Consider the following 15,308-nt stretch of genomic DNA (forward strand, 5'->3'; position numbering starts at 1 on the left):
TTATACCTTATGTTATAATTAATGCAATTATCACCCTTTATCATCCACTTTTCTTAAAGTTACCATGTTCTTGCTGTACCAGTATGGAAAGTGGATGGAAACTGTTTTCACTAGTACAGACCAAGGCTCAATGGCATACACAGACGGCTGAAAATGTAGAGCTACTCTTGCATTTTCGTCTTAGACTTTTAGTGAGTACGCATTAACGCTCCAGAGCTTTTAACTGGTGTGCAGCAGTGCGCTAGGTCATTTCAGTCCAAAAAAAAAAAATCACATCGACTTGTTTAGAACTTTAAGAAGTGGTGAGGCTGAAAAAGGAGGTGCCTCGATTAAAAATAAAGGAATGAAACAAATCATCAGGTATATAGAGAAAGCAATTAGGAGCAGAGAAAACAAAACACAACCAAAGCAATGAATGAAACAGACCAGGAAACCCTGTAACCATGGCATGCTATGGAGAGGGTTCTGGAAGCCAGGCAAAATGACACTTGATTAACAAGAATTTACCCAAGGGTGAGAGAAAGAGAGGGAAAGAAAGACGAAGAGAAAGGGAGAGAAAAAAGCAAGGGAGTCTTCCCTCCAGCCCAAGTATTTCAGAAACTATACCCCGCCACCTACTTTAAGCAGCCAAGTCACTTTATTGCAAACAGTCGACTTCGTTATGAGGTGTACTTATGAGATCCTGCTGATTATCATAATATAAGAGTGTTGTGGGGAGGGGAAGGGAAGAGGTTAACATCCATAAGGCACATAACAAGGAGCTGGGGTTTGGACTGTATACGTTATTTACCTTTTTGCTCCACTTCTATTTTAAGCATCGGAAGGAAAATAAAAAAGTGCAAGGAAAAAAGAAAGAAGATTAACATAAATTGACTATTAATCTAGAGATTAAATTAGTAACAGACGCTAAATATAGGGAGAATAAGAACTGCACTATATTGGATAAAGAGAAACAGACAACAGGAAAACCTAGCAGGAGAGAGATTCTACGGTTACACAAGTGAACACGGATCAATCATTTTAGTAGATTAAGGAGGCAATACAGATATGTTGGCATGTAGCTTCACTTAGTGAACCTGAATAAATAATGAATGACTTTACTAATGCATGCTATACATACTTTTCTTCTTCTCAAAGCATAAAGCTATCAAGTTGGTTTTTAAGTGACACATAAATTTATCATATATGTGCAAGTGCACATATACATATTATATTAATTAGATGTGTGCTTATTAAACTTTCCCCCATCTTTGCCCCAGACATTCCTCTGCTTTTCTTTCTTGTAAAGAAAGCAGCTTGCATCCTTTAGCTCTCCTTAGGATTTATTTTTTTTTCTTGAATGTTAATCTTGAGAACTTTTGCCACTTCTTAGTCTATAACTGTAAAATCAGACTAGAAGGAATAAGCAAAACATCTAGAAAAAAGAAGCAAAAGCACAGTAAGCAAGAGGAAAAGAGAAGAAAAAAAATAACATTTAGCTCATTCAGATATTCTCCACCATCATCAACTAAGCCCGAAACAGCAAGCTAGTATGCAAGGACAGTCATGCTAAGTGTTTAAAACAAGTATCCATCCCGCCACTGTACACAGAAAATATAAACCGAACCCGATTAACAACGCTGTATTACTATAGCAATTTTTCCCCAAGGAAGTTTTAAGGAACATATTACAGGAAGGCGTCTAGCTGAAGTCCAGCTAGTAAATAGCTTTCCAATAATTATTTGCAATAAAATCTATTTCATATACTCAGTAGCCTTTGAAGTATGCTCTCTCAGTTTCATAAAATGACCTGGAAAATGACAAATGGACCAATCTGTGTAACAGTAGCTGCTGACACCAAGGAAGTGTATCAAAACTATTTGCACAGCTATTACATTTCCAGTATTACCCTGAAGAATGTATTTGTATGTTTCATATGAAGTTTTGGATTTTCAGTTTCATTTAACAAAATTACATATTATTATTTTGAAAGAATGGTATTGGCTGAGCTGATCTAGCATTTCTACAGGGAACAATTCCAAAACTTTATGGTGGAGTGGGAGGGGGTAAGTATTCTCAAGATGAGCAGTAGTTTTCCTGGCCTTTGTTCATTTATAAATCTTTAGGCAAAATACTTGTTTTTCTGTAATTTGTAATTCTTGAGTTATCCAAGTAAACACAAGATGTATTCTGAGCTGAATTCTGGGTTTCACGATCAGTGTTAATAACTTTCAGAAGATTCTGTTTGTGAACTTTTATGCATGAGTTTATTCCTCGCCAAAGAGCAATATTGATATTGTACCTGCATAGAATTAGTAATAGGAGAGGGAAAAAAGATAGGGATAACTGAAATCATTACTGGCACGTCTGCTCTGCATGCATTGGTGTACAGCTGCACATTTTTCAGGGACAGATGGGCTTATTGAAATAAACAAATGCTGCAAAGTCCAATCAATACAGACAGAGAATAAAACACTTAAAATGTTTTCTATTGAATTCCTGAGACCGGAAAAGTCTTAAAATAAAAATGCACAGATGTACAAAATGGTACTTTTGATATTCTTCTTTATAAAAGGGCTGACTTCTGTTACTCAAAGTGTCAACATATATTGTGCAGCATAATTGAGAAAAATGTCAAGTATGGTACTCTCAATTTCTTTGTAATTTAATCAATGACACTCTTATTTTAAGTCTTATTAAGTCTTAAGTCAAATTTCTCTGGAATTTTAGTTCTGTTGAAGATTCAACTGAGTATCTCAATAGATTTTTTTTTTTTCCTAAAGAGCATCAGGAAAACATCAGCAACAGGTCTACACTTTAAGATGCAAAAAAATAAGCTTTTCATTAAGTACTTTCTTATGAGGGCGGTGAATATAGAACCCAGAGAGAGCTCCACCAGTACCAGCAAAGCAGCTATGTATTTCTGGAAGCCAGCAAGACATAGAGGAGTTCATAAACTGCATTTTGTACAAGGATGACACCAACTCCAGTGTGTAAGAACTCCCAGCGTTCACCACAAAACCTGGTATGGTTGCTGTTTGTAATCGCTCATGGACTGAAAGGCGTCACAGCAAGACACAGCAAGTTTTGCAGTCTTGCAGTAACTGAAGATGAAGTTCAGAAACAGTAAGAACCATAACTGAACTTTGGTTAGTAGTGCTGTGATCACTAAAAACCTCCCTTCCTAGACCCACAAAAGCCTCGCCTACTTTCCTAACAAGTCTGTTATTCTGGGACAGCTGCTATCTGCAAACCTAATTATTTCAGTCATTCCGTACATTTAGATACGGAGCACTGGAACAAGTAAAGGAAAAAAAAATTAGGCTGGATAACTCGAGTTTATCAGGCGTCAAAAAAAAGAGACTTGGAAAAATACCAGGATAGGCTTTGTGGGACAGGGAAGAAAGATGGTCAACAATCAAAATTGCTGCTGACGCACAATGTGGTTTGAAATCAAACTTCAAAACTGATTTTACTAACTGGCAATCTTTTTGATGACTGCTTGTAATGAGAGGTGATACCTCGTACAGTTCTGGAATTGGGCACAGTGTCATCGCTGTACATGCTGCAGTTGACAAACTCCAGAACTTATAGACTTGGAAAGACAAGAAGTATCCAGAATCCTGAGTTATGATATACACAGAATTAAGTAATTCAAAGGGTAGATCAATGCAATTGACAGTGAGAAAAAAAAAATCAAAAGTAGAATAACTACATGTTAGAGTACAGGGTAGGCCGCGCTGTGGCACTGTACTTCTGAAAACTGGAAAAGAAAAGATTCCTGTAGATAGCAATACCCAATCAGCAGAACATATCCATACTTGTCTTCCTAAAGCAGCATAAAAAATTGTTTGAACATTATTTGCATTACACTTTTTCTCTATGAGCTAGCCTACTGGAACTGGAAACATGACGTCTTGTCATTTGACTGACCTCATGGTTTGGAATCAGATGCACTGCCCTCTTTCTGAGAATTTGGGAATGAAAATAGTGCTAAAGTAAAAGTGGTCTTTGTGAAACAAAACTTTGGTTAGATTGGGGTGAGACATCACTCCTCAAAAGTGGCACGAGAAGAACGGTAACAACAAGCCACCAATACTACACACAGGAGGAATGGTACTAGGGATCACTGTATGCAGTAGGCTTCCAATCCTACAAATGGTACAGAAAAAAAAAAAAATCAGCAAGCAACCATTTCACAATGACACAGCAGAAATGAAGAAAAAACAGATGGTCTGTGTTTGGCCTTTAACAACAGTGAAGGTTCAATGTGGTACAGCAGTACAATGTAGCATTCCAGTTTAAGAAGTCTAAATTTTAAAACTGTGGAGGAACCAGCATGGACACTTTTGACATAGCTTTGCTTATGCCCAAACTTATTTCCTTTGGGTTTGGATATATACTGTCACCACAGTGTTTTTGCATCTCAGACCTGGCCTGTTTCCTGTACCAACAGAAAATGTGACTTTGGTTAAGGATTACTGCAGATCAAGAGATTCACACTTAATAATAACTTAAGGGAACGATCAGTGCACTGCTCAAATTCCATTGCAAACACAGCTATTGCTCTGTTGAGTTACAGGACGAGGGAGAAGTCACTGCAAAGAATGACCTTACAAGAAAGCAAAACCAGTTAAAAGTGTTGAATCTGCAGAACTTTTAGAAGCATGCATACATGTCAATGAAACAAGCATTAATTACTGTAAGGAAATAAGAAGTATGTCTCAAGGTAGTGAATTCTGGCATTAGAAAGAATACAGTACAAAACTGCTGAAGTAGCCATGACTTCGAATTCTTCTACCTCAGTACGATTTCAGTAAAAAATCCTGGTTTTGCAGCTGATTTGAGGCACAATTCATATTTTCTCTTCACATAAAAAGTGAACACTTATTTCTCACTCTTTTCCCCATTGTTTTTAAGAACCAAGTTTTAGTAACTTCCTGATGAATTATTCACTCTGAATCTGCATTCACTTACGAATGTGCCCCTGAAGCGCAAAGTCCTCTTATCATGTCCCCCAACTGGGGCATTTGCCTTGGAGAGTCAGTGTTGGGTTTTGCCGTGCACCCAAAGTCACCACAACAGCAGGTAGTCTTTCAAGTAGATCATGATTAAAATTTAAGTCAATTCCTGCTTTAGAAGTCTGTGAGCCAAGCCAATTTGTCAGCAACTGGTAGCGGGCAAAAGTACAAATTTCTATCTGGCCTACTGAATAGCTAATTCGAGTTTGTTTTCTGGAAAAACAGTAGCCTTAAAAGCCAAACACTTAAGAACACAGACAGACACTTGGCCAGCATCACACCATGGCTTCCTTCCACACTTGGTGAAGCTAATTGGAGGCCCTAGTCTGCAAGTGCTCTGCATGCATAATGGGTCCATGGGCCATAAACATATGCTGCTTTTCCATGTAACAGCACTCCAGCTTTAATTGTGAGGGCCAGAGGAAGTGAACAAGAATAAAAAGATTATACTTACTGTAAGGAACACATTCATACTGAACTTCTAGATATTTGTATGTTCCAGGACAAGGATCAGGAAACACGTCTGATCCAGTAACTACTATACACTGTGTTCGGTTGTTGCACCTGTAATGGGAAAAGAAAGCAAAGCTAATTAATTTAAAATTACATTTAATTTGCAAGTTCATACTAAAGTACTATATGCAGTGTTAACTCACTTCACACTTGGGCAGTCCAATCCATAAGACAATAAAGTTAATTAATACTGGATCAGTCAAAGGCCATAAATAAGGCGTCAAGACAATATTTCAGTTCAGGATTTATACTTTTAAATTTAGAGATTGATGCTATCTCAAATGTCACTCATTCCCACTGGTAGGTATAGCTGTTGCAAATATATACTGATTTGATACTACTAATTCAATAAAATGAAAGCAAAGTGCAAAGATAATACAAAATACGAAAATGTTTAATTTTCAATAATGTACAATAACACAAATGAGGAATTCCCTCAGTCTTTAGAGATATACATACTGGTGAATGCTTTTACATTTTTGTTGTGATCCAAGGAAATTATGATTTTGGTTGGAAGAGTTATTGCAGACAAAGAGCATTAGCATTTCTATTTTAATTATTTAAGAGCAACTGCACTCTAAGCTTCTCTATTAGGTTACAGGAAGAGGTAAAGAATGACTGATAAAGTAAGAGAAACAGTTAAAAAGAACTACAAGAAAATTAATTAAAATGTATTTTAGAAAAGACTAAATACTGCAACATATATATGATATGGAAGGCAGTGCATTTTGATACAAAGAAGAATTTTATTAAAATGCCTCTAACCACAAGGGTCTACTGAATTCAATGATTTTCGAAGGTGTGGGGTTTTGTTTTTCTTTTTTTTTTAAATAATAATAATCAGAGACTTTAGACCACTATTCATTTTTCCAGAAAAAAAAAAAAAAGCTTGGAAGTTAAAAATAGGAAAATAATCACATAACCCTTAAGAGATGGTCAAAATATAATACAGACAAAATAGTCAGAAGGAAGTAGAAGAAAAGAAAGAGAAGGTCAGGGAGTTTGGTGGCTAAAAGAAAAAGAGCTTGGCTGATTTTCTCAAGGGTTAGTTTTGTTTGTCAGCAAACTGAATAACAGAAGTCTGAAGTTAAGTAATAGTCTAGCCTTTGACTCCAGCTGTACATCAACTTCTCTATTGCCCTACTACTTCCCACACTCCCTGAATACCACATCCCAAGCTAAAATAATCTATCTTGTATCAATGGCTTTCCACAGCTGTACATTGCCAACAGGTATAAGAATAATTCACACTACCTCATTAAAGGTAAACACACTTGAAGAACTCTTACATAAATCACTTTCCTTTTTATATACAAATCAAATTTGCACAGAGCTGGTCAGGACATACTGTGCCTCTTTTGCTGAGCAAACTCGAGAACAACTACTTTTCTGACTTTATAATTTCCTTTCCCCTGTTCTTTTCGCCGTTCTCTGTTCTTTTCTTAATTTTTCTTGTTTTTTCAACTACTTCTTTCTAGCCTCATAAGCCTCATAATTGCAGAACAAATTGGAAATAGCCAAGTATTTCTGTATACAAGCACAACCATGGGGACAGATGGATGGTGAGGAATTTGCCTGTCACCTCCGTGCTGCTTGTGGCAGGGACTTTGAGGGATTTTGAGGCAGGTCTCCTGTACAGCCACCGCTCAGGTCACCCCCACCACTGGCAACAGCACTGCTACCCCCTGCAAAGGCTCACGCGGTCTGTTCAGGAGCCTGGAACAAGCGTGATGTAACCGATGGCTTTTGGACCCATGCTGAGGTGGTGAAATCTGCTCCCAAGTTGCAGACAAAATCCCTGTACTGAACGTGTAATACTGGAAGTGTACAATACAGCCACTTCTTCGTGCTCACACGAGGGTCAAGGTGCTGCTCTCGTGTGTGCTGTGTAGGAGGAGGCTGCAGAAGCAGCAGAAGGCAACATGGCCCAAAACCTCAAAGGCACCTCTGTTCTAAGCCCCGTATGGGTTTTTTATGCCCCACATACCTCAGGCCAGACTAACCAACATGAGAAAACCTTGGATGTAAGATTTTGTAATTAATTTCTTTAAACTTCTTTCTGTCTCTTTAGTAAAAACCTCATGCTGAAGCCAAAATAATTCCTACAAAAAGACTTTTTTGTAGTGCATCACTCAGTATAATGGTTTCCACAGCTTTGAGCTGTATGAAAATTTCATTTTACACTTGAATAAGTGGCAATTAAGAGAGAAATATTGATTTGTTACAAAATAAAACGGATACATATTGGGAGAAATTGCTTGAGAATGAAACTGATGAAGGTCATACTTAGCTGTCAAAAAAAAGTTTTACTAGCAGCATTTGTAAATCTTATGAAAAAGATGGACTCTTGCCTCCCTATGAAAATTTGTTTTCTTCTCTTTCATTTTCCCCCAGTGAAAGACTCATAAGGTTGCCATCAGTCAGGAAACTGAGAAGAATTTCATGCTAGCTTGTATCAAAATGACGTATATTAATAGTAATTCAGAAGAAAATGCAGTATTTTTTTCTTCATACAGTAAGTGCCAGTGTCAAACTTCAGGCACTGAGTGACATTTACAGGAAGATGCTGACCTAAAATCTATTGACTATTTCTTTTATGCAAGACTTTACCTGTTATGTAGATGGTCACCTTCGGCTCATCTTTGGCCAAAATGACAGAGACCCAATTCCACACCAATGAGCTGTGCCCACTGCTGCAGTGCACAGCAGTGCTGTAAAGCACACCACCAACACCTCCCCAAGAAGTGCAATTACTTGGATAACTTAATGAATACATGTCTTTGTGCTTTAAGTCGTAGCTCTTTACATCCACATCACTGATGTTGCTCCATTGCTAGCTGCGTTTTATAAAACATGACTAAATTTCCAATAAGGTTCTGATTTTATAAACCTCTGAGATTTCAAATTAAAGACACTTGGTTAAGATATTCGTATGTCAAAAACTTGAAATTTCAGGTAACTATTTTTTACATACTTAGTGGGCAAATTTCAATTTCAGTGAAACCTTCATCAACACCCGACAGCAACTACAGCAGCTGTCAATCCCAATTCATGAGTTACAGAGAAGAGATGAAGAGCAAGTGGACTTTGTAGAGATAGTTCTGAGACAAGCAATTCAAGGAATGTACACTACTGCAATTTGTTCTCTGGATAAATGAAAGTCTGGTCTGCTGCATGTTTGTTTTGTTTGGCATGGGGGGTTTTTTTGTTCTTTTGTTTGGTTTTCTTTCTTCCCCTTCCCCTGTAAACTAGCGATACTAACTTCTCTATTAGTTACTGGCCTACAGTTCTGCTGCTGCCTTCAAAGACCATTTTACAAACTCACAAAGGTTTCAGCTGACCTTCTCTAAGACAAGAAACACTGAATTCTCTCTGGTATTTTGGACAAAAGATACTTCACTCTCCATAAAATAGCACTAACCAGCAGATTATCCTACATGGCTACACACTGTCAAAGCTACCGCATCACTGCCATAGCAGAGCTTCATCATTCTGAGAAACCTTCACCCTTAGAAACGCTACGCCCAATGACAAGGATATCAGACTGCTACAGCCTGCAACTCAATCCTGTGACCCATTGTCATTCCTCTTTGCAATGGGCAATGCCTGAGTGCAGCTGCTTCATGGGATTCTCCAAAACAAGACTGTAGTGGAAATAAAGTCTGCAAATTCAAGAAGTCATAACAAAAATACAAAAAAAAAAAAAAAAAAGGGGGGGGGGGGGTCCAGTGGCTGCAATCTAGTGTTTGTAGGTTTTAAGTACCACTTAAGTGCTCTGTAATCTAGTTAACCACATAAGTCTCTAGCATATGTTACAATATGCAAATTCTCAGAGGTTTATGTAAAATCTTAACATTCATATGATCTCACACCAAGAAATATCTTCACGCTTAAGACATTCACAATATTCACAAAGATTCATGATACAATGACTTTGTCATTTACAAGGAAATAAAGCAGACCTGCTCTATACAAATTCAGTAACAGTTGATTTAGAAAAGGTAACATATGAATTAAATTTGAAACCCTACTTAGGAAAAGACTAACTGTAGCACCAAAGGAATGATAATTCAGGTTCTGGTGCTGGCAGCAGCAAGAGTTCGGCAAGGGGAAAGGGAGGAACTATCACTATTCTCACAATGCAAGGAGCAGTTGTTTAACACCCATTTTTTCAGTATTTTAGTATGAATGAAGAAAGGTTGCATTTTCATAATGCGGATGCATCACTTGGAGCAATCTAAAAATCAAATGGAGTGTTTAATTAGCAGTTATGGTACTATGTCTGAACTCCTTTCAACTCAGGAAGAAGACTGTGCAAATGAGGAATGGCCCTTTCACATTTCAGATGAATACATGAAAAAAAGGAAAGAGAAGCAGCTCCAGCAAGGCTGGTAGCAAGTACCTCCTGCTCACGGTGTAGCCACGTCCCTGCTGCATCCACCCCCTGGTCTCAGCTTTAAGGACGACTGTATTTTCCATGACAATTTGTTTGCATTTCAACTCTAATCTTGATTTGTACAATTCCCAACAAACTGCTTTTGCTTCTTTTTTTTATTATCTCATGTTCATTATTGCACTTTTCCACGTGCAATGTATGGAGATGAGATTCCATGTGCAATCTATTGTGTGAGGTGTTTTAATCAATAATCTTGTTCTGCTGATTAAGCAGTGGCTTCTGCTTTGGGAAGATAACATTAGTTTCTACTGTCATGCTCCAAAAGCTATTGGGAATCTTCAGCAGATCATTAGATATGCTACAATAAAGCTTTGGTACATTCTCTTTTCTTTCTTAAATTACTTCTTCACTGTCCTATCATTCCCCGTCACCACTGGCACTGCATTATTATTACAGCTCCCCTGAAACTTGCACTAGAGCTATGTCTCCAGGCCATAGGATGCCATTTTCAATTGAAGCTTCTGCTTGAAAATATAAATTAAGAAAATTTCATTATCTCCTGCCAAGGGCCATTATTCACCACTGTTCTAAGGAAGATTAAAAATGCAAAATCTATGGACTTGAACAAATACTCCAGCATTAAAATGAAAAGCGCAGTGTATCATGACTGGACCAGAAAGTGAAGTACTGGAATTTGAGCAGCAGATTGTGGAAAGACGTTAGCATTACGTGGATCAAACAGACTGACTGAGGGCAGGGGTCGCCTTTATGGGTAAGTCACATCAGCCACATAGATACACACAGTTCCCTTCAAAGTGGTTTGCAAAGTTACGTAGGAAGTAATGTCCACATTACGATTTATCCCTCAAATGCTTTTGTTTTGCATACATAACTTTGACAAAGATAGTAACATAAAAGAAACATCAATGTTATTTTGAAAAGGATACGAGTCAATCTCTAGCCAGAAATGGGCTATCAAAATAATTTTGGGTATTCCTCATGCTGCATTCCTGTGAATGCAGTGTTTCATTAAGTAAGGTAAAACTGGCAAACACAGAAAACAGTCACGTGTACTTCACTTAAAAAAAATAGTATAAAGCCATGTATAATAAATAAAATTCATTTACAATAAAATTGTCAATACATTAAAAAAAGAAAACCACCACTATCTCAGTATGTTTTGAAACTTCTGAGTCAGATCTGACAATATTTCTCTTTCAGCATATTGATTAAATACTTAAAAGCTAGCATGATGACATGTTCCTGCATATCGCCTGCAGCAACCTGCTTAAACACCACTTGAAGCACGTAAACTCTGAGTTGTAGCACTACATATTCCATATGGTCTTCTTGTTCCTTATTCACCCTGGGTAAGCTGCAGTCTGAGTAAAGAGAGATGGGAATGTGGGATGACTACACTTCGTGTATTGACTTTTAACAACACCATATTTTAAATGGAAAAAATCTTGCACCTCTTTACCCAGAGTAAATGGCTGTCTTTACATATGTATTCCTAATGGTCTACAACTGCCACACGAGATGCTTCTGCTTTTGTATGCATATTTGTTAGACCTCCACTCCTGTTACTAATCTCAGAGTTACATATGTATGAAGATACCAGATATTACTTAAATGCTATGTTTTGTTAATTTGGTCTTGGAAAGTATGTACAAAACTTACATAATAAAATAGCCAGAGAACACATAATTTATTTTAGGGGTGTATAGATACATACATATGCACACAGACATACCACAGTAGATAAAATTATTTGAAGGAATGTATTTAAATCCTGAGTTTCAAATTCACCTCACAAGAAATACATTATTACATACTGAAACCTAATGAGTTAGCAAATTGGGCCTAACCAAAGCCTGAAAAAAAGACCTGATAAAAAGACCCAGCCTTGCTATAAAGCCTTGATTTGTAGCAGCATTGTCTGGCCATTGCTGCCACATCCCACGTGCTCCCCCAGCCACAGCACAGCCCTGCCCGCGTGGGAAAAGTGAGCCCACGCATCCCTACAGAGCCACGGCTCCCTGCAGACAGACACGTTTTCATAATCTAAGAAAAAAATGGGAGATGCATGAGCATGTACAAAAGCAGAATTTGGCCATAAGTATTGTGTGTAAATGTTGGAGATCTTCCTGTGACCACTAAAGCTGTAAGGCATGCTAGAAATTGGTTTGAAAACAATCCAGCCTTGGGATTTTCTATACCCTTGGCAATGTCACCACTACAGCAATAAACCTAGTGGCTTTGGACAAAAATATTTGTGGGGGAAAAACTTGAGAAGATTTTTTCTACTTTCTTTTTAAATATAATATTGATGATTTGTTGAATCTCCCTAATTATTGAGTAAACATGACATAAGGAAGCCAAATGGTATATAATTAATATTGTAGAACAAGGTGCACCACAGCGTTGTTTCCGTTTCCCTAATAAATATGCAATAATATTTAATTGTGTTTTCTTTATACAATGTAATCTTGTGAGAGTCTACGCAGACGCATTAAGGATGAAAACTCCAAATAGACAATAAAACACAACAGAAAATATGCAACTCCCACAGGCCCTTTCTTATGATTACCCAGTTTGATTCACTGTCAATGCATGTGTATCAGATTTGTATGGCAAAGTATTTTAACAGTTATTTCTTGCTTTCAACCTCCTCTCACAATTTTAATACATTTAGTAATGACCCATTTGCCTTTTAGTATTCATGTTCTTTAAATTTAAAGCAGTAACCGTTAAAAAGATGAATCTTCTCACTTATACCTAAGCTCACATCAGAGATTTTTTTTTTCTTGTTAGAATTAATTCTTGTTCCAGTACTTTGTTTATTGGTGTAAATGCTGTTGTTATGGGGTTATCGTTAACCTGAAACTGAAGCATTACATAAAATCGGAAGGGGAAAAACCAAGAAAAAGCAAACGTAGATTCCAGTGGAATACATAATTCCTGCTTTATCTTGGTAGTTTTTTAAGTGCTTTTATAATCCCATTTCCTATCCCCACTTCTTTCTACCATGTACATGAAAGGCCTACTAGAACTACCAGAGTCTGTGAGGAGTTGACTGTAAAGCAAGGACAGGAAAACTAGATATTAAAAGATGCAATGAGGTGTGCAAAGTAAACGGAACAATCTCCTGGTGAGGTCTCCGTAGGTGCAAGCCAAACCCATACTTCTAACAGTATGAAGTGGAAGAGACCTGCTTTTTAGAGAAAACATTTCTAATGCAACCCTACCTGAGGAAGAAGAAATGGAAATAAAGTCATATTCATAATCTTGCCATATTATTTATGTGTGAGCATATTTACAAGCAAAATGCAGCATGTGATTACAGACAGTGCATGTTTTAGTACACCAAGTAAGCCAAGCAGATCCGCACTGCTGAAAAGTAATCAGTTCAAAAGATCCAATTAAATGTTTCACCATTTAGACAAAATAAATAGCCTGGGGCTATGCTTATTTAGTAATGAAACTTTAGTAGTGCAGCACCATAATATCTGAGCAATTTACACAGATTATTCACACTGAGTGAGCGTGAGCACAGCATCACGCCTTGTGGGTTGAGCAGGTTTCAGGGGAGAAACACAGGGCTGAGTAATAATATCAGAGACTTATGAAGGGGCATTTATTTCTGAGGTACAGTGCTAGAGCAGAGTGTATAGGAAATCCAAGCGAAAATCCTGAAGCACAGTGTCTGATCCTCAGGCATAACACTGCAAGAGACTTGCTGGAGAAGAGACTCCCAGGTAGAGAGCACAGGATAAGAGTAAAAACCCTTTGAACTCTTTTTTCCAGCAGTGTTGATATCTTTTATCCGTGGCTTGGCATTTAGCATATTCATAATGTAGTTAAAATTATGTAACTTAAGACAGCTTCTGAGTCATTATTAAATGAGTAACTTGAAGAACTGCAATATTGGAAACATGTAGCTTTATCCTTCCCATTAATTTGCGCAGATCTTAAATAAATTTTTAAAAATCACCCACTTTAATTACTAAAACAAGGTACTTCAAATGACAGGTGTGACTTGTTAGTGCAACTTCTGAAATGTAGAAGCCTTGGTACACTTTTATTGCTCATGCTTTGACTGGACCTCCAGGTCAACGCAAATTCAGCTTGACTCACTGTGGGTCTCCTGAATTTAAAACAGCTCTTCTGTCTGCAGAAATGCATATTGAACATAAACATATCTTTGCTCTAACAGGAAAGTAAGACTTAGTAATTTACAGAACTGGCCACTGAGGCAACATGATTTCATAGGGTTCTTTGGTTTCCCTGTACAATGGACAGCATGAGGACAATTTCAAATTGGGGGTGTGGTGGGGGCAACCTGAAGTGAACTTTAACACATGCATTCTCCTTGGATAATTAAAAAAATATTATAGCCTGTATCAATTAGGAGCAATTATTTATAAAAATGTTCACCTATTGCAGTTTGCATATAGAAAAATGATCACATTTTTAACAAGGGAAATGGGAAATCGCTATGGGATGCCCTACTTAGATTAAATTAGCAAGAAACTTGTTATCAGACCATATAAAAGATACACCATAATAAGACGTGACCTTGCAGAACCTTGGAGCCAATCTGTGATTTTTCCCCCTGTAACCTTCCTAATTATCTGCAAAGTTACAGACCCTTTTGTGGCAGGTTATTTTTCTGTGAATAGTGAGGGGTTTTGGGCTTTTAAATATTTAATTAGTCTTCTGATATGAGAATTGTTGCACATGCCAACTGCTTCGATTTTCAAACTGTGTTCATCCTAATTATGTTCAGATTTAGATTGGTCATCCCAAACCTCTCACTCTTGTAATTATTTACTCCTTAAAGATCATTCAGCGGAGAAATATTTTTCACCCTTATGGCTCTTTCTTTCCACAAATGGCTTTTCTGGTCCGTTAATTACCCACTCAGAGGATTAGAGTTTGAAATAATGCAAGAGATCCTGCATGTAAGATGAGTTTTACAGGGTGAAAAAGAATAAATTGTTTTTTGTAAACTTGCCTTGGGGAATATCCCCTTTTTGGGTTATAATTTTCATCAACAGAGGCCATGTGCCCACCGCTGCATATCTACCAATTCCACAGAGCTACGGAGTGACTCATTCCTATGGCTCAACAGAACTCGAAGCAAAATGCTGAGCAAGAAGCCAAAAGACAACTTGGTTATTTTACGAGATTTATAAAAGCACAATCTGCTAGTAAGATGGTACAGTCTTTTTTCTCATAATTTTTAATGCTGATTTCATGGCTTTAAAGCTATATATATTTAACCGATAACTAATGATAAAATTACAACTCTTCCTATTTCATCTGCTGATTTTTTCCAGGAGTGCTGTCCCTTGGTAAGTCTTTAATCAACTCTGTAACAGTGGTGTCATTTCCTA

The 15,308-nt window shown here is 37.4% G+C and overlaps 1 protein-coding gene across 9 annotated transcripts in view; it reads right to left on the bottom strand.

Moving 5' to 3' along the window:
• The window catches only part of ADGRL2 (adhesion G protein-coupled receptor L2), a 390,203-nt gene that overhangs the window by 45,224 nt on the left and 329,671 nt on the right, over positions 1 to 15,308 (bottom strand). For all 9 annotated transcript variants that reach the window (XM_065657083.1, XM_065657085.1, XM_065657084.1 and 6 more), the window contains one exon: positions 5,455 to 5,564. In XM_065657083.1, the coding sequence (XP_065513155.1) occupies positions 5,455 to 5,564 (110 nt within the window). The remainder of the gene's footprint in view (positions 1 to 5,454; positions 5,565 to 15,308) is intronic.

Source organism: Caloenas nicobarica, chromosome Z (genome assembly GCF_036013445.1).
Source record: "Caloenas nicobarica isolate bCalNic1 chromosome Z, bCalNic1.hap1, whole genome shotgun sequence".
In the NCBI taxonomy this organism is placed as follows: domain Eukaryota; kingdom Metazoa; phylum Chordata; class Aves; order Columbiformes; family Columbidae; genus Caloenas; species Caloenas nicobarica.